At 33.6% G+C, this 27,148-nt stretch overlaps 2 protein-coding genes across 5 annotated transcripts in view; one reads left to right on the top strand and one right to left on the bottom strand.

The window, feature by feature from the left end:
- Window positions 1-5,344, top strand: part of LOC116777980 (protein bric-a-brac 1-like) — a 139,555-nt gene extending 134,211 nt beyond the window's left edge. For 2 of the 3 annotated variants that reach the window (XM_061526185.1, XM_032671808.2), the window contains exons 4-5: window positions 379-545; window positions 849-5,344. In XM_061526185.1, coding sequence (XP_061382169.1) covers window positions 379-545; window positions 849-1,337 — 656 coding nt within the window. In that variant the 3' untranslated portion in view covers window positions 1,338-5,344. The remainder of the gene's footprint in view (window positions 1-378; window positions 546-848) is intronic. The other variant, XM_061526187.1, reaches the window with a different exon arrangement.
- Window positions 5,345-11,484: 6,140 nt separating this feature from the next.
- LOC116777261 (F-box/WD repeat-containing protein 7) lies at window positions 11,485-26,816 on the bottom strand. Of its 2 annotated transcripts, XM_061526162.1 has the most exons (13): window positions 26,653-26,816; window positions 26,458-26,554; window positions 24,675-24,716; window positions 23,672-24,401; window positions 21,614-21,697; window positions 20,718-20,765; window positions 19,271-19,434; window positions 18,799-19,014; window positions 18,403-18,691; window positions 17,956-18,137; window positions 16,176-16,401; window positions 14,649-14,859; window positions 11,485-14,361 (listed from the first exon to the last, which is right to left on the bottom strand). In XM_061526162.1, exons 4-13 carry the CDS (start codon window positions 24,392-24,394, stop codon window positions 14,075-14,077), a joined length of 2,430 nt encoding a protein of 809 aa, XP_061382146.1. In that variant the 5' UTR covers window positions 24,395-24,401; window positions 24,675-24,716; window positions 26,458-26,554; window positions 26,653-26,816; the 3' UTR covers window positions 11,485-14,074. The 2 variants fall into 2 exon arrangements, with proteins under 2 accessions (XP_061382146.1, XP_032526587.2); XM_032670696.2 differs by lacking the exon at window positions 26,458-26,554.
- Window positions 26,817-27,148: the final 332 nt, after the last annotated feature.

Below are 27,148 nucleotides of genomic sequence, written 5' to 3' on the forward strand. Positions count from 1 at the left end.
ATAGCGGCTGTTCAAATATTTTTTTGGACCCGTATTTTTTGCATTATAAGTTATAAAATTAGATAATTTTTTTTTTTATCACTTATAAGGAAACACGAATACATATAGCTTGATAGAACGTGTAGTGTTATGTTGTATTGTAAAAAATGTAAATAACATTATTAAAACCCTGTAATACAGTTTGAAGACGGGATGAAATCAATGCACTTTACAATCAACACAGAACACTCTACACTCTGTAATGTGACTATGGCGAAAGTCTCAAACAGTCTCCCATTCTATAAATGTTATGTTAAATGTTGTACGATTATCGGGATAGTAAGGATCAATTGTAATGGTGCATTGCCCGTTCACCTTTTACGTTCTGAATCGTTGCAGATTTGAGACCAAAAGGTCGCGGTCGACCGCAGCGCATTCTGTTGGGCGTGTGGCCCGATGAGCACATCCGCGGCGTCATTCGCGCCGTCGTCTTCAGGGACTCACATACCCCACACTCGGCGCATCACATCAAGGAGGAGGTTCTTCCCGTCTATCCGTCTATCACGGTCAGTATTGCGCTAGCCCTAAACCCCACACCAACATTCGTCTGCGATGCCCTATTTCATATTGCCCCACATTTATTCCTTGTGTCATCCGCTAATGCGAGTATGCCGGTGCGAGTTCGGTGTTTCATTTATAATTAGCAAAGCAATTTCAACTTTAATGAATATTATAGAAGTTGTCATTCATTTGTTGTGTTTGTGATGTGTTAGTGGTGATTGTTATCGATTTACTTTTTCATATTGAAGCACTGCGAATCGTGAGCCATTTGTTTAGCAGCTTAACATGTTGGCGAACGGTTGTTACAGGATGGCATGAGCGTTCAAAACGCCTATCCCGTGGCGTGTGGAAACGGAAGAGAGGGTGGCGTCTCACCCAACGCAGCCGCCGCGGCAGCCGTGGCCGCCGTAGCGCATGGCCTGCGCCGCCAGATGTGCAATATGGTGGTAGCAGCTCAGCGACCACCCGACCATCCGCCGCATCTCGGCCTACCACCGCTGCCGCTACAATCCCCGCGCCTACCGTCTCCGCTCTCCGCTGGACTAGAATCTCCGCTCTGCTCCCCGCCACCACCGGGTCTAGCTCTGGAACCTCCGAAGCCCGCCGATCCATTCCGCCCGTTCGCATCCCCGCGCCCTGATAGCCGTTACAGCGAGCGCGACGTCGTCTCTGAAATTACCGAGATGGGACCGCCCAAGACGCCGGTGTCAGTTGCCAAGAACGGAAAGGATATGTCGACGCCTCTGCCCGTGAAGATGGAGCCCCCTCCTGCGGAGGCCCGTGCTGAGAACATCTGAAGCGAGGCCGCGGGCGCGGCGCCGACCCACACGCCGGTCGGCATACCCCAGCCGCTGCCCGCTTACCCCTACTTTGTTCCCAACCGCAACTCCGTGGGCTACTTTTAAGGTCCCGGAGGTGTGCGTCGGTGTGGGGCGACCGCGGGACGAGTCCGGAACGACCACGACTAATTCCACGTGCGTCGACCTGCTCTCGGTCCGTCGAGTCACGAGTATTTGATCATATTATGATTATATCGGCATTACTTTATCATATTTAATTAATTATTTAAACTGGACTCGCTGTGCAATATATTGCTTGTTGTTTTAGTTACGAATTTTTGTATTACTATAAAAGAATATTTTAGTTTATTGATATATTATTTTTTTTGTATACTTTTGTCTTCGTGTATGTGTTTTATTTACATACATTCATAAGTATATATATATTTTTGTTTAAATAGTGTAAGTTTTAGCACGAAGCAGCAGGTTAACGCCTCCGCCGCTTGTGCTCGTAAGTAGAAAACTATATTACTATATTTAAGCTTACAACAACTTAGATCCATTTGTGAAAGTAGAGATATCAAAATTTAAAACATTCGGCCAGATTCAAAAGACTGTTTGGTATACCTATTCATTATAAATCAACAACCTAAATTCATATGCGTAAGAGAAATCATAAATTAGCTTAGTGGTAAACTTAAATTAAAGTGGTAGTTGTATGTACGTTTCATTTTATCTATGAGGTCAGTGTGAAGCTGTTTATGGCGTACGACGATGGTGGGGCGCTTGTGGCTTCGCAAAGTCCACATCATTTCTCACTTCACATACGAGTAGACTTAGTGATCGCCAAATGTAACATAGACGTATCTTTAGCCAGTAGTGATTGTTCCAAATGTTAGGCTAAATTAGTTGTTCAGGAACGAGCGACCTTCCGCATTGACTTCAAATCGCCCCAGCTTTTTGTGTCTACGATGTCTCGTGTGTGTCTATCGATCGAGTTATATGTAGCTGTTAGTTTACAAATAAGATTACAACACTAGCCTAATAATATTGACTTGTATTTCTAATTAAATATATATATATATATATATATTACTCTTGAATAAAATGTTATCTTCGTATAATTGATTCTCGATGTTTGCTTACCGAACGGCAATTTTCATTCAGCTCCTCTAGAAATTAAGTCTACAAGTCAATACACTGGTGTTGTTACGGGATTTGATTCGCGGGTGAAACAGTATTTGTATTGATAATAGCGACGGATCCATAGTTTAATGTAAGGGACGTCGGTCAACCCATTTTAGGTTTAGACGCACCGAGTACGGAAATTGTCGAATATTTATCATACGATCTGCTGACCTATCGCGTAGCTAGAGTATACCTTTCAATTATCTTAGATTAGATGTTTAACTTAAAGTAGTATTCGTAATCTTGCTGACGACACTCGCACCAGCTCATCCGCAGTATCTAATGCGGATTTTTTTTTTGTTTTGTTTTTGTTTTTTTTTTTTTTATTCAAAAACCAACTCCAAGTAACGTGTTGTCAGCGCGATTACAATGATTTAAGGTGAATGTGTACAAATATGATTTAACACCTTTCGGATGCAAAGTTATTTTGTTTAAATCTTTCGGCGGGAAAAATTTCGTAGTGTACTAATCTTCTTGCCGCAAGGGTATACCATGATTTAGATATTGTTGGCGCTCACATATATCAAACGAGGAAAGGCGTAGCTCGGCTGCGAGCGTTCGTGCCCAGAACTGGTACGAGAAGCACGTTAATAATAAGTCTTCAAGTGGCCTTGATATCTCACTGTTGTTTGGAAATGTGATTATCCGGTTCGGTTGAAGTTTGGCAATTAGAGTGTAAAAAGAGACCAAATTATTAAAAATACATTTGCGATTCAGATCTAGTGTTGAAACTTTTGGCTATCCTTTTGGAAATAAAGTTAACTATAGGTAAAATTTAAATGAAATAAAAATTATATAAATGGCCTATACGTTTCGAATGAATTGCGTAAATTTGGTAAATGTTACTACGCATATTTTCTATTGTGTAAGTTTAGGCTAATGTGTTCAAAAAATAAAATTAAAAAATTTTTGAAAAAATGTAGAAAGTGCCTTCCAAATTTTTGACCATTGTAAGTGTTGGAACGGGTGCGGCGATGATCGGCTAGAAGCGGCCCGTGGCGGCGAGGCGCGGCGGCGCCAGTGACGTCACACACGCCCCGCCAGCGCCTCGCTTACATCCGACCGCACTGAACGTGCGTAACTATAAATGTTAGAATAATAAAAATTCAAAATTATTATATAAAAATTAAATACATATGACTATTATATAGTAAAAAATATACATAAATTATATATTTGGCCGATGTGGTATTACCCTGCCAGGCAAGCGTTAGCTGGACTATTCGGCGTCAAAATTGATTATTATATATTTTTCTTTATAAATAACAAAATCAGAAAACAATGCATACATGCAATGTGCCATTTGTTTGAACTGATAACGTTCGTTTTGTATAACATTTGGTTTTTTTTTTTAATTTTTTTTTTTTATTTCGTAGTTATAAAATAAACATAAATTAATTTATTGTGCTGGAATGAAAGTATACATTGCGATTACATAAATTATAAGTAACTACTAACTATATTATTTTGGTGATAGTTAAGGAAAGTACTTGTATGTAGTGTTATCGTACCAATACCCCTTCGAGGCGGCTTTAGTTGGTACCTTATTAATTTATCACACTTAGCTATTTAAATCATTACTGGCAACACTCTCGTGTGCTATATCGCATGACAAAACCTTAAGATCCAATTCTTTTTTGTGATAAAAATGCCTATAATTATTATATTTTATTGTAAAGAACAAGAATGTTTTTTTTTTGTATAATTATTACACTGCAATTATTTATTAATATTTAGTTACGAAAATCTTCTGACGTTTCGTTCTCGTGTATTCAACTTTCTTTACCTGCTGTGTAACCAAAAAAAAAAATATAACTTTTATTGAATTGAAGTATTGTGACATACTGTGACTGTTTAGTTATTAAGTAGTGACTTCCCCTTTGGGTATCGATTGAATTATATAGAACATGTAAGAAATATCATTCGCTTTATCGATATAACAGACTCTGTGTAGCAATTTCATTTTACCAACTACCCTACGATATTTTTATTACGCCTGTGTTATGTTTTCAATTATTTAACAATTTACGGACCCTTACATACCAATGGAGATGTTGTTTGTTTATAATCCAACACTTAAAAACCGTGTTGTAGATTTTAAATATACTTTAATTCGCGCCATCTTAAACAAACATGGGTGCAATAAAAATATCGTAGTATATATATATTTTTTTTGTAACGATTAATTAATTAATTATTTTATGTTAAATCATGTTAAAACGGTTATGTTAAATGCAATTATTGTTGTTAAGATAATTCTTTTTTAACTGCCTGTGTTCCTAAAATATTCACTGCTATCCGTGTCTCATGTGATTGGAGCTGATGGCGTGTGCTCGCGTGTTTGCTGGCAGCTTCAAAAAGTCGAACATTAGTCCGTCAACGGATTCGTTGTTAAAGAATTTATAACTGTCAAAGCAAACGTCATTGGGTGTGACGTATTTATATCAATATCCCTTCATACTCGTCCATGGCTCGTGATCGATCGTTGAACATAGATTAAAAGAGTTCGCAATTAAAATTAAGCTATTGTTGACTTGAGGCCAGTAGAACTCTTTTATATCATTCGCGGCGAACACGGAGCGCCGCGATCAGCGTTTTATTCGTAATTTTATCAAGTACAAATATTTAAAAAGGAAAAATAAAAAAAAAGGATAATTGGTGTATTTCTTTAATATCGATGTTTAACACATGTAGCGACGTATCCAAGTTTCAAACCCAAAATAATTAAGTGACCGTTCAGATAAATTATTATGTAGTACGTGTATCGACATACATTTTAAGTTCGTTATTGTCACAGTGTACCGTTGTCTGAATGAATATATAAAAATAGAGTAAAATGTGGTTTCATTTTAAACCTTACCCTTTATTATAACTTCGATTTTACTAACACGTAATGACATCTAAGATTTTTCCCTAGTTTAAATAAAACTAAAATTTATGTGGTTTTTTACAAAACAAATCATTATTATACGAAAAATATTAGATACATTTAAAAGTTACTAACACAACTAAGATATGACACTGGCCACTAACTTACGAACTTAAAAACACCTCGGCGCCAATCAAGCACCAATCAAGATTACGCTAATAAATAATGAGAGTAAAAAACAAAATGGCTTATACAGAGCTTATGACGACTAAATAAACATATGCGAATTTATTAAATATAATTCTTATCTATAAGTGTTGGCATAATCTAAACTTTTAAGAGTGTTAACCCACAGCGATACCTACACATTAGTACTATTACTATTAATTACTTAATATACTAGCTATTGCCCCCGGCTCCGGCCGGATGATGACAGCTCCGAAAAGTAACTTATTGCTATCTCTGGAGTCTATAAGTTTATTGGATTTTTTGAGTTATTTCATCATCCATTATAAAGCACGATTTTAATAACAACTCAAATAAATTAGTCCGGAAGAGTCTAAAATATAATAATAATAACTGTTTGCGTTGTAACCTTGTAACTAATAGATGTAATTGTTCCCAATGACCGCCGAGTTTGTTGAGTGCTATATTTTATATCAGTACTAATTTTCGATAATATATGTATAACTATTGCAATGACGAGTCTGAATAAAGTTTTATTATACACAGCTGCTTGTACTTTTTATGATACGCACAGACTCGTTTGGGAATTATTGATATTTATTCGACATTCAAACAACTTAAGAGCATTCGTAATTAATTATGAACACAATTTACAACAGTACTTAATATAAATCACTACTTAGTTTGATTAATATACATAGAAAAAGTTTGTTTGATGAATTTTTTTGTAGAACAAACATAGTTAGATTTTTTTTACATCGTAACAACAAACGATTGTACAGGAAAATTCTCTCTTATAAGTCATTATTTTGTGCATTCAACTACATACAATTACTTATGTACATTTGTTATAAGCCAATAATAAGCTAAGGACAATTTACCAGTTATTCGTAGAAAAATATGTTTACTGAAAACTAAGTAAATAAACAATTATCTAAAACGGTTTTGTTTCATTACTAACCGAATTTATATCGTGTAATTTAAACGAGGCAAAATCCAATATGGAGGACAGCAAATAAATGAAGCATTTCGTATAAGCCACCATGATGCGGGTATCTAATACATTTAAATGCAAAAAATGTTGTGGTACTTAGAAATATTTTAATAACAGATTTAAAATTGCAAAAATTTTTACTCGGAAACAAGAAAAACATTACATCACACTTCTCATTATTTTAAAAGTCGTTTCTAGCTTTTTTAATTCTCTAAATACGTAGTTGGGATTTTGTAAATTTTTGGTGTGACTTCTAGCGCCATCTATGTGACTGAGTTTTCATTTATCAAGAAATACTTTCATGTTGGACCATTATTTTAAATAGTTTCAACTCTATACGAAAGATGACGCTTTTTGCAAACAAAAAGCAACTGGAATTTAATAAGTAACAAATTTCAACATGTTTAGGTATTTTTAATTTAATTTAATTTTATTTTTATACTGATAAATTTGACATCTATGATGTCAAATTTTAACAGAAATAGTTGCTTAATGTGATAACTTGGTATTTTTCCTATTTGTCCGCAATCAATTCAAGAAGTCTTGCCATGGAACAAAAATGGTATGGTTTGATTTTATAAACTTGCGTCGAAGTCGGATTTTCAAAAAGTAAGCTTTTAAAGACACTTTGTAGTGTATCAAAATCGAATTTTTAAATTACAACTTTGTAATTGTAAAATGGAAATGATGATAGGAGAACAAAAGTAGACTAAATATCCAGCTAAAAATAATTTTTATTTAAATATCAGGGATCGGAATGCACAATGATATAAATTAATAAGTGCTTAATGTATTATGAGCCTAATATTTATTTCAAATATTAAAAATAAATTCTTCAAATATTACTTAAACAAAGACAAAACACAATAAGACATTTTATTTTTTAATATCGTTTTTATGGTAACATCGTTTATAATCCCTGAAATATTTTTTAATATGGTATCACATGATAAGCAATAGTTCTGGTAACACTTATTCCCGGGACCTGGATGCACTTCGCGATCAATAACGAGATTCACAATTCGCATGTACAATTGTTGCACATGCGATTTGAGAGCTATCTTGATCAATAGCCATTATTGCAGTTGTGCCCGGCCTTGGACGACACCATTTTACGAGTGAAGAGAAGATATAGTGAATAATCATAAAATTTCATCACCTTTTGCAAACAGAAACTACCTTATTACAATATCTGAAAAAGGTCAGTAAAATTAAATAATTTTAAAACACCATCTATAAGAATGGCTTCCAAGCGTAACGACGACGAAGGTGGGATGATGGACTATTTTCCAACTGAATTGTTGGAAAATATCTTTATGAACTTGTCTCCGTCTGAGCTTGCTGTGGTTCAGCAAGTTTGTAAGAGATTCAAGCGCATTATTGATTGCTACTTCCGAGATGAGAACTATTGGAAGCGTAGACTCTCCAGCGATTATCCCGACATTTGCCATGTCGTTCTGCGAAAATGCAAGCCGCACATGCCCTATCACAACATCTACAAATCTCTTACGCTATGGCCCCGCTTCAATCAAGTCACTGAGGTGCAGAACAGCTTCGCTTGCCCTACAACAGCTCAAGGTGAAGTTAAGGGCTTTATACTTCTGAAGTATAACGAGATGGCCGTTCACACTCACGGCGGCATATACTACTGGAACTTACGTTCTCTGCATCCCATAACTCGCGGACCGATGTACGGGAATTATTTGAAATATTACGAATCCGAAAATATCATCGTGATTTTGGGAATGTCTCTCAATTTATTTGTTCAGTGGCCTATTTCACCTGAATCTGTTGAGTATAACGAGATGAGGTTGAGCCGCGTCAGGACCTTCTTGGTCCACAACAGAGCTATGTACATCGTGTTCTCTGACGATGAGATATCATTTTGCCAGCTCTACACTTCAAATTACGAGATGAGAACCTTGCAGAAGATGAGAGACATGGTCGTTGCTCTCGGATTTAGCAATGGACATCTCAATATACTAACATACAGACGCAACCTGTACAGGCTATGCAACGATGAAATCGTTTTCCAGCGTGCATTAGATTTGCAATGCAATATGCTCGAATTGTTGAGGCGCTACAACTTTTTGGAAAATTTCGATTGGATGACTTTCTTCCGCTGGGTCTTTTTGGCAAATCCAACCATATGCCGTGGCCCGCTGCAAGACATAACGCTGGTTAAGCAATACGGCGACCTCTTCTTCGTCGGCACCCTCTGGGGCATCGTGCGCATATACTACAAGCCGTACGTGAATGGAGAATTGGACATCTTCAGTTCGCGGCCATTGAAGGAATATAATTTCCTGAAAACGTTCCGCTTTTCGTACCCGGCCTGCCCCGTGCTGTCTATCGACGTGGTTGAGGAACACGGATGCCACCGGCTGTACATCGCCATGCCCAATGGCATCTGCGTCTTGAACTTCCACTACAATCCCCCATTCCTATACGGACCGCTCCCAATGGCCGAAATGTAATTTGTTTGTCAATCTAACAGTTAAACATTTTTCTATTTAACTATGTTATTAACATACTATATATGTATTTTGGAAACATTTTTAAACTTTTAGACATTATACTTCTTCAATTTTTATGACAAATTAAGTTTACAAATTTTAGGATATCAGACCAAGGAACTCGTTGTGATAACTGTAATCTGAAAAATTATTTACAACATTTAATTTATTAAGAATAACTAAATTATTTATCGTTATAATACTGTTAATTTAGATATTTCATTGCCAAGTTTATGTTATTTCGGGGCGAGCTGATCTTTTAACTATGTTACAATGAAACAGCAGATATGCTGTCAGCGTTTACTTTAACAAAATATCATTTCCTGCCACTACTGGATCTATAGATGTTGTTAATTAACCACATAATGGAATTTCAATTGTACTTCATCATGTTTCATGAAATATTGCATAATCAAACCTAATACATGTCTTTATATATGTGTAGTTTCGTAGTGTTAATGTGGAAAGGTCTAAGTGTGTTGATTGAACAATCAAAAAGTGATTGAAGAAAAGTGCTCTCTTAAGAAGTTTGAATTTATAGATTAAGTGATGAAAATTTACAAAAATTTCGGCCATCAAAGGCCAATGTTTCCGTTTTAAGTGGAAGTAAAATATTTTTGCCTATTCTTCACAGTATTAAATACTAAAGTATTATAAAAAAAAAATGTAATTTTTATTATTGTTTACACATGTTTTATTATATACTTTGAAACAGAGAAATGTTTTGGCAATTTTTATATTAATTTATTTACTTATACTCAAGTATCTAATACATGTCGACTGTTAGTGTGTAAGCTATTACATATATCTTCGTATTATCAATGAACGTGTTTATCAAGTAGCATCTCTCGAGGGGAAAAGTTGAAAACGTAACTCTCGATGCTTTTAATCATAACTAATATTGCATCAGTGTCAACTTGATATATCTGTAACCTGTTGTTGTAAAAGTGTTGTGATTAAATAAATAAAAATCAACATGTTTATTTACACCCTTTCCTTAAAATTTCGTATTGAAATCAACAAGCTGACTCGTCGGTCACCATTTTGTGCAACGTAAGTTAATAAAACAAAATGGCGGCGTCGTCTATGATTGAAAATATACCTCTCTAATTGGAATATACATTTTTAGATTCAGTGGGACCTCTTCACGCCATAAACGCCTTAGCTAACAAGCCATTGTAGAATTAAAGGTGAAGTTTACAAATAAATGTATGATTTATATCATTGAATTGAATCTTTTGAGACGATTATATTTCACATTGTACGAAATTAACACATTCCAATTAGAAGAAAGCAATGTGATTGTATTTTGAAAATCGAAAAAAATGTTAAGAACGTGAGATACGATCAAATGTACCTTTTTGGAAGAGGCGTGTATTATGCAGACTGCATGAATATTGGCCTTTTATAGGAGAGTTAAATATGCTTTTAGTAGCCTTGGAATTATAAAATAGTCACACAATATTTACGTTTCATATAAGGCCACGTCAATTTAGGATGCATTTCCGTTCAGAATTTTTTTCTTTATTTTATAAATAAAAGCATAAAATGGATTTTTTTCCCAAAACCGTTCTTGTTGTACTAGGGTAAAATAGTAAATTTTTGGTTCATTAATTCAGATTATTTTAATTACATACACATCTACATATGAACATATTTCTTGAGGATAAATCTTGGGTTTAAAACTCCGTGTATCTATTATGCAGACTGCACGAATATTGGTCTTTTATAGGAGTTAAATATGCTTTTAGTAGCCTTGGAATTATAAAATTGTCACACAATATTTACGTTCCACATAAGGCCACGTAGATTTAGGATGCATTTCCGTTCAGAATTTCTTTCTTTATTTTATAGATAAAAGCATAAAATGGATTTTTTCCCCAAAACCATTCTTGTTGTACTAGGGTAAAATAGTAAATTTTTGGTTCATTAATTCAGATTATTTTAATTACATACACATCTACATATGAACATATTTCTTGAGGATAAATCTTGGGTTTAAAACTCCGTGTATCTATTATGCAGACTGCACGAATATTGGCCTTTTATAGGAGTTAAATATGCTTTTAGTAGCCTTGGAATTATAAAATTGTCACACAATATTTACGTTCCACATAAGGCCACGTAGATTTAGGATGCATTTCCGTTCAGAATTTCTTTCTTTATTTTATAGATAAAAGCATAAAATGGATTTTTTTCCCAAAACCGTTCTTGTTTTACTAGGGTAAAATAGTAAATTTTTGGTTCATTAATTCAGATTATTTTAATTACATACACATCTACATGTAGCTAAACTTATTTCTTGAGGATAAATCTTGGGTTTAAAACTCGCGTTACGAGCTAAGCTTCAAAATAACACAAACATTCAAAGCCTGTAAACTAATAAATTTCATGAAAAATAAAACCAACGTAAAAAAACAACTGACTTTATTGAAATGATATTACATTATGCAAAATTATAAAATTAGGATAGTAATCAGAAATTAAAGTTAAACAATTATGTGTAAGCATCCGCGGCGTGGCCCGTCCTGTCTATGGACACGAGACGAGCAGGATTACAGAAAAAACATATAGAAATCAAACAACCCGATTTTATATTGTTTAATTCATCACCTATGCTACAACCGACGAAATGAACAAGTGATACAAGTTGTACGGTGGGCCTAGCGATGAGAGTATGTATTAAAAAAGAAAAACAGACTCGCAACCCGAATCCGTGACAGTCTTTCTAAGCGGTATATCGAAAACGTTACATAATTTATATACAAACACTTTTTCAGTGCACTTAACCCATGGTTGTGTACCCACACAATATGACGGTGGCAACCCCAACCTCTCATTCCTAGGCGCCATCACGTCGGCACGAAAATTATCAATATAACTAACATTAAATTACATTTTTTTTTTTAACTAATTAAAATAGCGGCACAATGACCGAACTTAGCGTCTAATGATATATAGAAAAGATAATTATAAAAAGAATTGAAAATATTAACTTAGTCAATAGCATGTGGAAGTTCATTGGAGTTGACCACCGAAACTAGTGACTAAGCCGTCAGTGTTGCACGATCGTTAGTTAAGACGCCGGTTTCAACACAAAACCATACATATATATATTTATATATATATATATATATAAAAAAAACAAACATACAATCGAGGTCATTAAATACTATATTAAACTATACCTATGCTTCAGTCTTCGTTTAATTATTTAATCAGCCATAAAATGCACGCAGGTGTTCACGTATATAGTGGCGATAGAATGTCGCATGGCGTAAGATACACTCAAAGGCTACATCTCAGTACGGTTTCCCATTCATATTATGTATTTACACAACATATATATCATAAAACAGTTACACCTAACCTCAGAGAAACGACAAGTACAAAGCGTTGCATATGTATCCGATCGATACATATTACGTACTAAGTAATTTTAATATAATATTTTAAATGATGCTTCGCACTTGTCTTGTCACCGAGCGTATTGAGTACACCGACAGTAGCCACTTAAAGAACTAACGTATTTAAATATCGTATGGACATAATTATGCATTAATACGAGTAACATTATAGACCATACAGCTGGTATCTAATTCGGTGTTACAATAAGTCTGAAAGTTATTTCAATATACGTACAATTATCTTAATTATGTATATATATGTATATATATTATCGAATAAAACGCCTGACCATAAAATACGATTTCGATTATATGGAATTTGAATATGGAATAAACATTTGAATTTGAATATGGAATAAAAAAATTTAAAAATAGATTAATTACAATTAAATTCAATATTATTATAATTGTATAAGATTATATTCACGTCACATATATATATTAAAAAAAAAAAAGAAATTAGAAATTACATGTTCTATTAATCGTCATAACATATTATGCGGGATAAATTGCACTATAATTAATATTGCATAAAAATATATACATACACAATGATAATTTTTTTTTTATATTATGCAGGAAATAAAAATAGCATAGATAATTTAAAAATGGAACGATTTTCACAGTGTGCAAACAGGAAAGTAAATTAAAAAAAATATTATTAAAAACTATTTCAATATTATCGTGCCGAATATTATTATTTTTTTAACTTACATGTAACATTTCTATTGAATTTCTAAATAGCTGTTCACGGAAAACCTTAATATGACACTACAGTCGAGCAAGCGAGTAATCTTCATTGGCGGTAAATCTTGTATATCAAATTATATGAAACAACATAACTAAATCAAAACATAATAATTATTATATATCAATATAATACAAACAATAAATGTCATACGATTATTCATAAATGTTTATAAAGTACAGCAGCGACATATCAATTCGTTAGCAGCTAAATTATTAAAACCAAAAAATTTTACATATAAAAGTCTAAACGAAACAATTTAACTAAACCGAAGAGCATTACAAACACAAACATAATATTCGTCAAATTATAGTCTTAATGGTAAAAACTAATAACTAAGATCAGATATCCTCATATATTCTTTGGGACAATGAAGCACAACGTGTAACAGAATTTTGGCAATGGTACAGAGCTAAATTATAAAATCTATCGCGACGCCTGTTAAAATTAATGGAGCAATAACAACCATTGCGGGTCGATGAACTCTAATCGTAACTATATGTAATGTAATGGTATTGTATTGGTATAAATGTATCAGTTAAGGTAATCAGAGTACACTGTGTATACTAATGCGGTCCTTCTACACTGGTCACGTGTCAAGCCCGGTGGGTAAACCTCTTAACGTTTACAAACCACACACTATCCATACGGCGACTGCTTTAATCTCGTAAAAGATCCAGAGCATACATTGAATCTCCTGGAACCGCTGGTTATAACGCTTAGTATGTATATACACTAGACAGATATGAGCACTTCGTTGGTCTAACCAGCGGTTGGGATCGATTTAGCAGTTCCACGGCGCGTATAGATTAGCGTATCGGCGTACGAGACGCCGGTTAAGTCGATGCTAGTCATCACACTTCCTACAGGCGCCCGGCACGTCGAAGTCGAGGACCAGCAGTTTAGTCTCCTCGGTTCCGTTGCGGGAGCCGACGGCACAGATGAGCTTGGTTGCTGATGCCCGGATGCGCCAGACCACTCCGCCGGAGCCGCCGGAGCCCAATTCCACCAGGTTCCGTATAAACTCGCCGGTACGCACATCCCACAACTTCACGGTGCCGTCATCGGACGACGTGATCACGAAACGGTTGCTGGATTGAAGGCACGTCACCGCTGACTGATGCTTGTTTGGACCTGACAATTATTTACCTTATCAACTTTTCCACACTAGTAAATATTTCCTTCATGACAGGAATATAATGTATTGGATGAGATTGTATTTATATATATAATAAATTAAACAATTTGGATTTTACAGTAAAAAATTGAGTTCATCGGTATCGTTGTTAAAATGTAAAACAAAAGATTAGAGAGCAACTCGTTAATAAAATTTCTATATAGATATTAAAACTTATAAAAATATAATGACTTAATGCAAAACGAATCCAGATATGTTCCTCGTAAAAAAATACAATACTTACCGGACAGCGTATGGAGACAATGGCCGGTGGTGATGTCCCAGACTTTGACCGTGGAATCCGCGTTTCCAGATACCAGGATGTTGGAATGCAATTCCATTCCAGAGGTCAGAGACTGATGGCCTGTCAGAGTGTGCTTCAACTGGCCAGACTCCACGTCCCAGACGCGAATAGATGTATCCAAGGAACCGCTTACCACGTGCACTCCATCAAACTGATAAAATAATAAAAATATATGTAAATAACGTTACGTGGGTAACTGTTAGCGTTTCATAGTACTGAGGAATATATAATAAAATTTATATATAAAAAAATTTGCTTATCAGATTTATAAGGTCTGACGTCACGTCTACTGAAAGCCAACTAAAATATAGAATATTTTGATATAAAAAAAATAAATTTAAAAAATTTACAATTTTTGCAGATAATTAAATTCATTCTTATTAATTGATATATAAATTTGTTGTTATTATCTTTAGTATTTTTTTTATGTAAGGTGACAACAATAAGGAGTCTAGGCTCGATTAAATACACTTTATTTACATAGAGTCCGTAATACAGTTGATCCTGTTATATTGTGCGGTATCTACAGGAAAGTTTTATTATCAAATACTACCATTGTTCAGTACTCAGGTATAATCTCAATATACAGCATCCAAACTTCTTTATTGGATTTACTATATACATAGTAGGAGAGACAGAGAGAAATAATGCTAAAGTTATTAAAAAAATTAAAAATATATATATTGCCCGCTGTAACATTTGGATTTACAAGCGAGTTTTAATATATAAAATATCTGTACATGAAATAATATTCTATTGACAAATTCGTTTAAGTTACCAAATATATATATATTTATATATCTAAACAATTTAAAGTAAAAAGGCAGAAGGCAGATTATAAAATTTTATGAATGACTTATAATGAAGTTCTTTTTAAAGTTAAATTAAAAAATTATATATTAATTTTCTAGTTGTACAAGTTTTTTTATTAATTAAATATGGGTAACGGAAAACATAGCAAGAGTTTAGGCTAAACGGATCAAACTACAGCAAATACAATTATTGTGACAGCTTCAGGGTTCGTCTTCTTGAATGATGTCATTGATTGAAAGAAGTCAGAATATAATCTGTGGTTACTAGATCAATTTATACATAAGAGAAGAACACGTACGATGGATGTCAAAGATATTTTTTTTTCAAAAGTACCAAAAGCATGGGAGTAAATATCTTTGGGTTGTTTTGACAGCCCTAATTTTATAACCACATATATTTTTACTCACTCATAATATCACATATAATATGAAAAATTTGCTAATGAGTAAAGAAATCCCTTTATAAATAAAACTTTGACAAAAAAAATTATATATAAAGTATTCAAATATACAATTTCTGGTTAAAGTCTTCCTAAATTTCATACTCATCTTCCTAATCAAGGTAATGCGAGTATAACTATGGTAAAATTACATGAATAGGGATACGCAGCATTAAAAATGAATGAAAATTACATGATTAAGGGGGTGCACTCACCTGAAGGCTATACACCCTGTTTGTGTGACCGGCCAGTGTATGAAGACATTCCCCTGTATCAGGATTCCAGACTTTGACGAAGTAATCATAGGCCCCTGAGACGACCACTTTACCGTCATACTGCACGCATCTGACCGCAGCCAAATGTCCAACAAGGACGCGGAGACATCTCCCGTCCGGTATAGACCAAACGCGCAGTGTGGCGTCACGGGAACCAGACACAACCCTGGAAATACCAATATATTTCATATCAAACACATCAATATCAATATATTTCATGCAAAAGACACGCAAAAAAAAATTATGTACATAATAATATGATTATATTAATATCACACAACATCTGAGCTATTAAGTATCTGCTTTTTTTCATATATAGAGTTTGAATTGAAAAACTATCGCCATTGAACATACAGCCAGAGTAACATTTGCTACGGACCCTGCATATAGGGACCTCCAACACAAACACGTTTGTACATTATCTGTACCTAAAAACGCTCTATATAGGGCTTTTCAAACATATTGGCTAAACCCCTCGCTTGCTTAGTTGCTTAAACCGACAAAGCTTATGTATTAATTAATACGGAGTTGAAGAAAGATATATATATATATATTTTGTATTTGTATATTATAACTGTTAATTAAATTAAAAAAATATATGTACAAAAAGAGTAGTACTATGTATGTACTCTTTCTAAGTGACCACTTTCTTAGACACCACTGACGGACGGTGAAGGAAAACATTGTGAGGAAACCTTATTTTATAATTTAAAATTATAAGATTGAAATCGACAACCCGTCTTGAGCGAGCGTGGTGATTAATGCTCAAACCTTCTCCGTGTGAGAAGAGGCTTTTGCTCCGCAGTGGGCTCCTATAGGCTGATGATGATGATGATGATGTACAAAAAACTTAAGTCTCAAATATATATAAATATATATCTATGTGTGTGTTATTCTGTCATTGTTGTGGGTAATATGATTTTTCCAACGAATTATATTTGTTGCTTGTGTTTTTTTTTCGTACTGTAAAATATCTCGAAATTATATTTCCAGTTAGTTAGCAATGAAACAAAATCACAGATCATTTACCTAATTAATAGAAGTTATACTTGAATTAAAATAATTTTTATAGCATAAAACCGACACAAACAGGATTCGTATATGCGACCTCTGGGAAACCGAATCTTATTTACTGCACCAAATAAGCCGTCGTGTCATATTAATTAATTTTTTCTATTGGAAATCTTAATTCAAGTAAACTATTCAAGTTACAAAGAAAATTCCTCATGTTTTATCTTAAAATGATTTATAAATAGTTTTGATGTATAAAATATTGATATGTGAATTAATTCAGCCCGCATGCCATCATACGCGTATCATATTTAAAATTCGCTTAAGTTATCAAATATATATATATATTGTATAAATATTTCGCTAAAAAATACACAGCTCTTCAACCTCTTTGCTTCGCACTAACAGAATACAGCAATTTTATATACAACACTCTATTCATATATAATTAAAATATATTTATTATCGCAGCGCTTCATTAAAATGAAATAATCTTAATTGAATATTGTATCACATAGAATCGCAGCGCAATCGCATACAAATACTGTCTGATATAAATAATTTTCACTGCATTTCAATTATCGACTAGAGCTTACATTATATTTGAAATAAAATTAAAAAAAAAATCGTTCACAGAGATCACATGCATTTGCATCATAAATATAATTAATAAATTAAAATTATATATATATATATATGTATATATTACCTATTCTGATGTAGATGCATGCAGCGCACAGTGGATGTATGACCGGCCAGTACTTTAAGACACTGGCCGGTCTTTGCGTTCCAAACTCTGAGAGTGCGATCAGTTGAACCGCTGATGACCAGATCACCCACCATCTGACTGGACCACACCCCACCGGAGTGACCGACCAACGTACGGAGACACTGCAAATAACAATAATAATAATATACACATATACATATATATATAATTAAACTTTTTCATTCCTAAATCCCAGCATATGATACTATCAACGTAGATCTATAAATGAAAATATTCTAACGTTCCAAATTCAAAATTGTAGTACACACAGGAACTTTCGGGAAGATATAAAGGATTAGAAAGATTCTTTGTTTCCAAACTGAATGTATTTTTTTTTATCACAGACCTATCCGGTCAGAATATTTTAATCAAAGAATTTATTTCTACCTTTCCGTTAACAGCTGACCAGACTTTGAGTGTTGTGTCGTCGCTGCCGCTGAGGATGCGTTTCCCATAGAACTGCAGGCAGGTGATCACGTGGTCATCGTGGCCCCTCATCACAGTTGGATTGTTGACTGGCTTGTGGAGCCAGTTCTCTTGGATCAGCGACTGGCGCATGTACGCCGCCTTCCAGGGGCTGGCGCAACGTGGCAGTGATCTGGGCATTTTCTTCAGAGTTGTCAACCCTATGCGACGACATTGCTCCTTCCATAGCAGATTATCATCAGCAAGGAACCTGGAATTGATTATTCACTATTAAAATTTCATTGGTTTTGGTGTGTTTTATTTGTAATGTGTTGAATCGTATTGAGCCTATATTTTTTTATTTGTTCAAGTCCGTACCTCCAATAGCGGCAAGTCTGCGCGGCCCTCAAGAGATCTTTTGGCTGCAAGTAGCCCAGGACGGTGAGGGCCAGCTCCTTCGGCAGGAGGGAGATGAAGTCCCGTTGGAACAGTGGTTCTATTGCTTTCATCATGTATCGGACGTGGCTAGCGGCGCATCTATTGATCAGAGCGTCAATAGCTTGGAGCTTCTCGCTGTTCGACCATGCTTGGAATCTGTAAAACAAAGTTTAAATTGTAATTTTCATATCAACCGTTTAAGAACATTTAGATTATCATTGCAAGTCATGAAATGCAACTAGCGTATAATTTTCCAGCTTCCTACAATTCACTGTATGACCTTAAACTGACTTGACTTCCTTACACCTGTTATTTTTTATCAAACATTAATTAATAACTCGATTAATATGCGTTATTTGTGGTAAATTTCATTTTTAAGTTGTTTTTTTGTAAACTGTAGGGTCAAAGTCACCTGTTTAACCACTGCTTCAACTCCGGCGGTCCTTGGGAGATGTTTGTTAGGCCTATGTTGCTTTGGATGTTGGACCAGTCGCTGCTACCACCAGGAATCATTGAGCCATCTGGACAGAACTTTTTCGCGGACTGAGGTGGAGGCGGTTCGAAGCGACGTTTCCGCTGGAGGTCAACAGTAAATAGACAAAAATTAATTTTACTAACTTACTATAATCTAAACAGCCTGTTTATGCGCTTCTCTTTCATTTCATAGTAAACAGATAAAAAATACTAAACAGTCATTCTTACATGTGCTTAGACACATTGTTTTTTGTACATAGTTTAAACAATGTCAATCTTATCTTATCGAAAAATAAACTGGCATATGTACATACAAACGGAGTAATAAATTTTATTAAGACTATATTTCTCGTGTTATTTTTTTCTTTTCCTATACATAGAACCCGATTCGTATAGAAGCAAGCATCCTGTCTGCACAATTAGTGCGAGAAATATTTCATTCTTATTTCTATTCAAAATACCCGACCATCAACACTACGAAATCTTTTGCTTACATACCACAATGCCATTGAAATACATCGCTATTAGTAGATTAAAATTATACGAGTTTAGATGCCGGCTTCATTAATTCTTTATTATACGGTCCCATTACATTTCGACGATTTAAAGTGCGCGCCCATAAACTATTTAAATACAGACAAATTATATACTACATCATGTTTTTGTTATTATTGAATGTATTTATTTAGTGAAACGACAAAACGTAGGTTGTAGTTTACGTGATTTATTGGCAAAGCCGCGTGATAGACATTGTATTGCTTCTCAGTGATATAAGAAAGACATTTTTTTTTTCTTTCAGAGATCCCTGAGCGTTTTTAAACACCACTGAAACATCGGGATCCTGAGACTATCACGGAACACGCCAGGTGCGTAGCCGGCATTGAGCTTGTTAAATCGCAAGGAAACCGTGTCTTTGCTTTTATTATATCTTATTGCACGGGAACCGTGACAGGATATTAATGTGGAATACTTACGTCTATGGAATATTCGGCTTACAGTAGAAGTAAAAAAAAAACACTTGAAATTTACACGTTTATGAACACAACGGATATGAGTTGAAAGTATTTCTTTTAGACGTTTGATATTATATATATATATATATATCAGACATGCATTATATTATTCAAGGCTGATTTAAAATTATAATATATTCAAAGGTGTGTTAGAATTAATTCGTTTGAGAAATCATTAAATTATTCATGAAATCTTAAATCGTTTCTGTTAAATGTTCGACCTTTTTATGGCTAAATTAAACTTTTGTTATCGTTATAAACATGTGAAGACTGAATATAATTAGTTATGATTAAGGTGCATAATGTACGACATTTTTTAGTTTGAAAATCTTGTGTTATAAGAATTTATTGTTATAAAAATTCTATACTCACCCACAGCCTCTCATCCGGTTCGGGTTCGTCTTCGTCGTCGTCATCATCCTTAAAATATAATCACATTCTTAATATGTTTGGAATCAAAGTCTTCGGTGAGAACGATCTCGTCAGGCCTAGCTCGAAACGAATCAAAACTGCAGACCCAAACTAGCACTACTACCATTATAAATGTCTAGGCAACAGATGATGCAGTTGACTCGTATAGGCGAAGACGTTTAACATCAGAACACTATCTGGGTCGCGACCTACATAACTATGTATGTAACATGTTGGAACTTATAGATTTCAAGGGTATTTCAAAAGAAATGTTACCTACTGAGACGATATAAATTTGAATCGCTAAACGACAATATATCTTAATACTATGAAACAGACGTGTCATTTTTCAATCCACCAATAATTGATCAATGTACATAATGCATCTCATGTTCATTGACGATGAGTTTTATAACAAATAAATTACTTGAAAGGCAACCTTTTAACGTAATTAATAAAAAAAAAAATGAACAGTACTATTAGTTATTGATAACTGAAAATTTATATAATTTTATTTACGGTTACTTAAATATTTTATTATTATCATATGAATTGAGGGGGTCATTATTAGTTAGATATTTTTGAACTCTCCATAAATTAGACATGTGACAAAGAACAAATAATTAAAAAAGAAATTAGCATAACTGAAACAAAATTAACATATATATCAAAACGAATCCGAGCGTTCCTAAGCAGTTTAAAAGGGGGGGAAAGATTTAAATCGCTCTTGGTGTCTACGATTCAGTTAGATCAGTGTCATAATTAATTCGTAAATTTCCAGTTAATGAAATTATTGTATCAAAAGCCGTTATACCGATCACAGGACAAATTTTTAGTTTTACTCCACAAGAACCTACCTCGTGTGATGATAAGCACGTACACCAAGATTCCTCGTTGACGTCGTCCTCTGAGTCATCGTCGACGTCGCAATACTGGTAACTCTGTAACAATATAACAGTTAAGTAATTATTTCGCGTCGTTGATAGCCGTCAACATAACATATAGATATGCTAATGACCTTATAGTTTATATTAAATCTTTTAATTATATAATTTAATGACCCTTCGAGAAGCTGTTAGAGCGTTTCATTTTATTCCACATCTCCCGTACATCCAAATACGTAATCGTCTACGTAACAAACAAAATATGTACAATATAATTTTTGTTAAGCACAAGCTTACTCTCCCGATGAATTGTGTCCGTAAAAAAAATAATAATTAACTAACCTTATCGAAATTCCCGAGAATTCCACCGAACACTTTAACACGTGACATTTCACCAGATCGTCTCCAACATGATTGTATACTGACCTTCCCGTCCAATAGAGTTACATTATACGATTACATTTATAATACAACCATCATTTGGCACGAGGGGCGATGACAGTTCCAATTGATAGCCACACTCGATAGGCCATAATAAAACGATGCAATTTATGAATACCCTCTTAGGTGGAAACAGAAAAAAAAAATAAACGAACGTTCTCAGCAATCCTTTTGAGATTTCCGACCGGGTAAAAATAATGTGTCATTATTATATATATTTTTTTTTAAGTTCATACGTCTGCCACCTGTCATCCGCTCGGCATACACCATGCCGGAATCGAGAAATTGCATGAAGCTTACATTCATTTACTTTTTTATGCTATTACAAATATCCGTCATGAAATATTTTGTTGTATGGAATAAAAATTCGTACTATTATATGACCAAACAATATTAAATTAAAAATAAGTAAATAATGTTTTTATTCTGTAAGGAAATCGCTTTAGGAATCTCTTAAGGACCACGATTTGAAAATTTTGAATGAATCGGTAAAAAGTTAAGGAAGCCTATTCCATTTCACAGCGTTTTTATCGTAACATTTGCTTGGCTGGGGTTTTTTTTTAACAAAAAATATTTTATTATTATACAAAAACTTTTTAATACGTCCGTATATAAAGTTGAAACCTTTCAAAGATATACAAAAAGTCTCGTATATTATAGACTGAAATAAAACAGACAAAAGGTATTTATATATTATTAAAAAAATAAAAAGTGGTCTTGTTAGTAAAATGATGTCCTTTTTGTATATTAGCTCTAGAAAAGTTACCAGCTGAGAAAATACACATAATTACGTATTTAATATTTTTCTTTTTGATCACAAGAAACACCGGCTCATATTTACATGGCTTATTCCAGTACATAATTACGTACAGACGTTTACGGTTGTAATGATTTAAAACAGATATTTGTTGGTATTTCAACTAGTAACCTCTCCTAGGTTCGATCATAGAGATAGCTGTCGAAGTGTAATTATAAGTCATATCTGTTCTGAGCAGATTTCTTATCAAACGATAAACATTTAATGTGACATCTTGTTTGAGTTTGATTGATATTTATTTCACCTTTCACAACGTTTTAGTCATAATGATTGTAGAATCGTCACTTTGATATAAGAAGATTAAATCATAGTAATAAACACAAGATATGAACAATAGACTGCCATAATGAAACTAGAATTAGCGTTTATGTGATAGTAAGCAATAATATTACATTTATATTTCATTTGTCACAAACTCTCTATTAAAATGATGAAGCAAATGTGCAATTTTAACGAGTGGTGCTATATACGATAGACGCTTGGCGTCATATGTCAAACGATCAGCGTTTTATGTCTTACACATTCAAGAAGATAAAGATATTTTTTTTAATACTTTAGAATATATATATATATATCATCATAGTATTCAGAGTAAATATTTTTATACGTCATGTTATTACGATAATATAAAACTATGTAAATAGACGAACGAATCTGTTTTTTTTCCTCAACATAGGGTCAGATGAGGGCAAAATGGTTTATCGATACACCGGTTACGAGTAGTATTAAAGTTACCAATTATTTAATTTTATTAATATATTTGAATAACTCACTGTAGATTTGGAAGTGCTCGCTCCATTCCTCTTGCTGCTGTCGTCAAGACCCAAAAGCTTTTCAGCGTTGGACGTAGAGGGAACAGTGAACTCCTTGACGTCGGAGCTGGAACTGGCGATGCTAGAGGCATTCGAGCTCGTCCGACTCGACGGTCCACCGAGATCGTCACACATATCATGGTCACCGGAGTGCTCCATCAAATCACCCTTGTACAGCTTCCCTTTGGGAAAAACTTTCTTCTTATGTGGATTGCTACTTAATAACTTCTGCATAAAGTCTATTTTCTTAGGTGGCTGATCGCTCAATAAGTGGAATGGTGTTCTATTGTGGATCATGTTTTTTATAGTGGCGTTGCTGCCTTCACAGTCATCGTTCTTACTGCAGCCGGGCAAGCTGAAGTCGTTGGCCATCATATTCGATAAGGTAGATATTGTCTCCGAGCTGGATGCTAGACTTGAGTTTGCACTGGATAAGTTACCGGAGTAGTGAGAAGAAGATGCCATTTCACCATCAACTATCATACTGGAACAGTGCTTGAGCATTCTGTTTTCTTCTTCAAAATCCTCGCGCTCGAGGTCATCTATTTGTTGTCTTACATTACAGTCGTTACTTGGTTTTTCTGCCACCCTAGCATTGTTTTCAGTCTTATTCTCAACATTATCATATGAGGATTTACTTCTTTCATACACATCACATTTGGAATGCGAACATGATGGTTCCATTCTTATTCTGAAAATAGATTTATATTTACAAAAAAAAAAATCAAAATTTAAATAAGCCTAAGCCAAAACTAAATGTGTGTATACGCCTAACTTATTTAACCCTGAAACTTTGTAATTCAAAACCCTTTAACTATATTTAAATGTCTAACCTCAGACTGACACAAAGTATTATATCAAATATTATTTTAAATTTCCATAACTGTATATAATTTACAGTACAATTATTAAGTAAGAACTGGAATATATATATATATATATAGATATGAATATTGGCACTTACTATTGCTTGGAATTTGTGGTTATCTCTGCATGAGTTGTATACCTGAATTCAAACAATTGTAGTATTTAAAAAACACAATAAAAAAATTAAGTTACCGTCACAATTTACACTGATTATGGATTGGTTGCTATACAAGTTCCATAAACATTGTATGCTCACACTTCAATATAAGCTTGGGCAAAAATTAAGCTAAAATACTAGTAAAAATGATTAATACAAACCTACATTTAATATAACCTTAATGTTCACATAAATTATCTACTGCCATAAGACTTGGCTTCATGAAGAAACAAAGCTCTTTTACAACGGATGGGGCATGACTTGATTGTTTATTCGTTGCTTTCAATATGTTGTGTAACACTGTTTAAATATTGTGTTATTGCCTTATTAGTAATTATTTCAATGATGAGGCATCAAGCTTTAAAAAAACTATACTTTTTTTCTCTTTAGGTCATAGTGAAAACAAGCACATCCAGAACAATAATTTTTTTTTCTAAACCTGAATTAGTCATCGGTAGAAAATATGAAAGAATAATCGAAATGTTAAGATTTGAAATGTGTTTGATGTAACTATATGACATTGAACATATGATGTCATATCAACCAGCTTTATTCAACCTTAAGAATCTGTTATAAAGAACACCATTAGTTACTGAATGTTATTGTGGTGCAAAACCACGTTAGAATTATATAATAAACAATTTTTCCATAATATTTAAAGGTAGTAGTGACTCCGCTAAGCTCCTGTGTGAGATAACTCAACTTGGCAACAACAGGATTTCAAAAGATGTCCGTAAGCTATTGAAATAAAGTTGGAAGCTATCCCTAATTATTTCAACCCTATAATGATTGAGACTATCATAATACACTTTTAGTTTTGTTTTAAGTTGCCTCAAATTAACTAAAATTGTTTATGATTCCTTTACTTAAAGAATCTCAAAAATGATGAGAACAAAAGATACATAACCTCTCTTTGCAACAGTGAATAAATTTTTAAATGAAAATTTTGATCTCTTGTTGAGACAAGAGACAAGTGAAGGTAATTAAAATACATTTATTTAAATATTAATATTAAAAAAATTATGAACACTGAAAGGTTTGGAAAAGCCATTTCTTGCAAAAATATCTTAGAATGTCAATGACAAAAACAAATTATGTTACAATTAAATCAAATGTATAATTTGTTTCAATTTTATTATAGAAATCATAATATTAAGCAACAGAAATATTTTAATATTATAGTGATGTACACCTCAGACAAAAAGAGCATAAATAACTTATTTAAGTATTTGTAAATAACACAAAAACTCATTTGTAAAAGACTTCAAATTGTAAAACAATCAATAAGATTTTAGTAACCAACTTAAAAACAAAGATTTTAACAATATCACAATTACCTCAGAACGCAAAGAACAAGGCCAAAACTGAAAAACTATTAACTATACTACTGTCAGATTCAAGGCCAGATAAATCTAATGTTAGTTAATACTGAATATTAATCAAAATCCTGATAAAAAGGCTGCTGCAAATAAAATACGACTGATGCACAATAAACTCTAGCTCTACCAGATCACATAACAGAGAACACGGAATTTTCGATCGCGGGAATAGCAGGAAATTAAACATGTGTATTAGAGTCAAAAAAAACAGCCGCGGGTTTAACATAAAGGTCTTCGAGCGTGAGAATTTTTTTTACACGCAGCACAGGATTCACATGCATTCGTAGTAAGAAAAAAAAATAACCATAGGCAATTATCCACGGTTTGTGGCGAAATTCACTGACCTTTTCTTAATAAAAAAATATCGAACCCAGCCAATGACCTATATAATCTAGGTATAGTTGGATGCGCAGAAACGCATTGTCAGCTGAAGAGCTCTATCTGGGATTTTGAATGGATAAGGTGCGAAAACATAAAAAGTGGAATGAGACTAATTATTAACTCTACATCCGTCCAAAAACTTATTTGTATGCACTTACCCCTAAATAAATTGTAATAACGAATGTTGCATTAAGTTTTCTATTCAATTATTTATTTCAAAAACATATTACACGGGGTTTTATGGTACTGCAAAGTTCCACAATCCACAAACCCTTTTCACCACCAACACCGTGATCGGCCGTCCATCGACCATAAACGTGTAGACTGTAGACTATAGAGTTTATAGACTTGATAGACTTCTAGAGTATGTAAATTGTTGCTATATTTTAAGACAGAGGAGGAGAATTTTAATAAATTACTAGTAATTATTAAAATTAATTAAAACAAAAATATTATCTAATAATTATATTCTGTATATAATTTTTAAGCTCTAGTAAAATAATAAAATGAAAATATTTTTTAACATTTTATCATTAACACTATAATTGATAATATAGTGCCTATTCAACAATTTCAAATAGAATAAAATATATTTTTAACAAACAAAATTACACCAAGTGTTATAATATATAAAAAACAATTGTCTAATCACGA

The sequence above is a fragment of the Danaus plexippus genome, chromosome Z (assembly GCF_018135715.1).
Source record: "Danaus plexippus chromosome Z, MEX_DaPlex, whole genome shotgun sequence".
NCBI lineage: Eukaryota > Metazoa > Arthropoda > Insecta > Lepidoptera > Nymphalidae > Danaus > Danaus plexippus.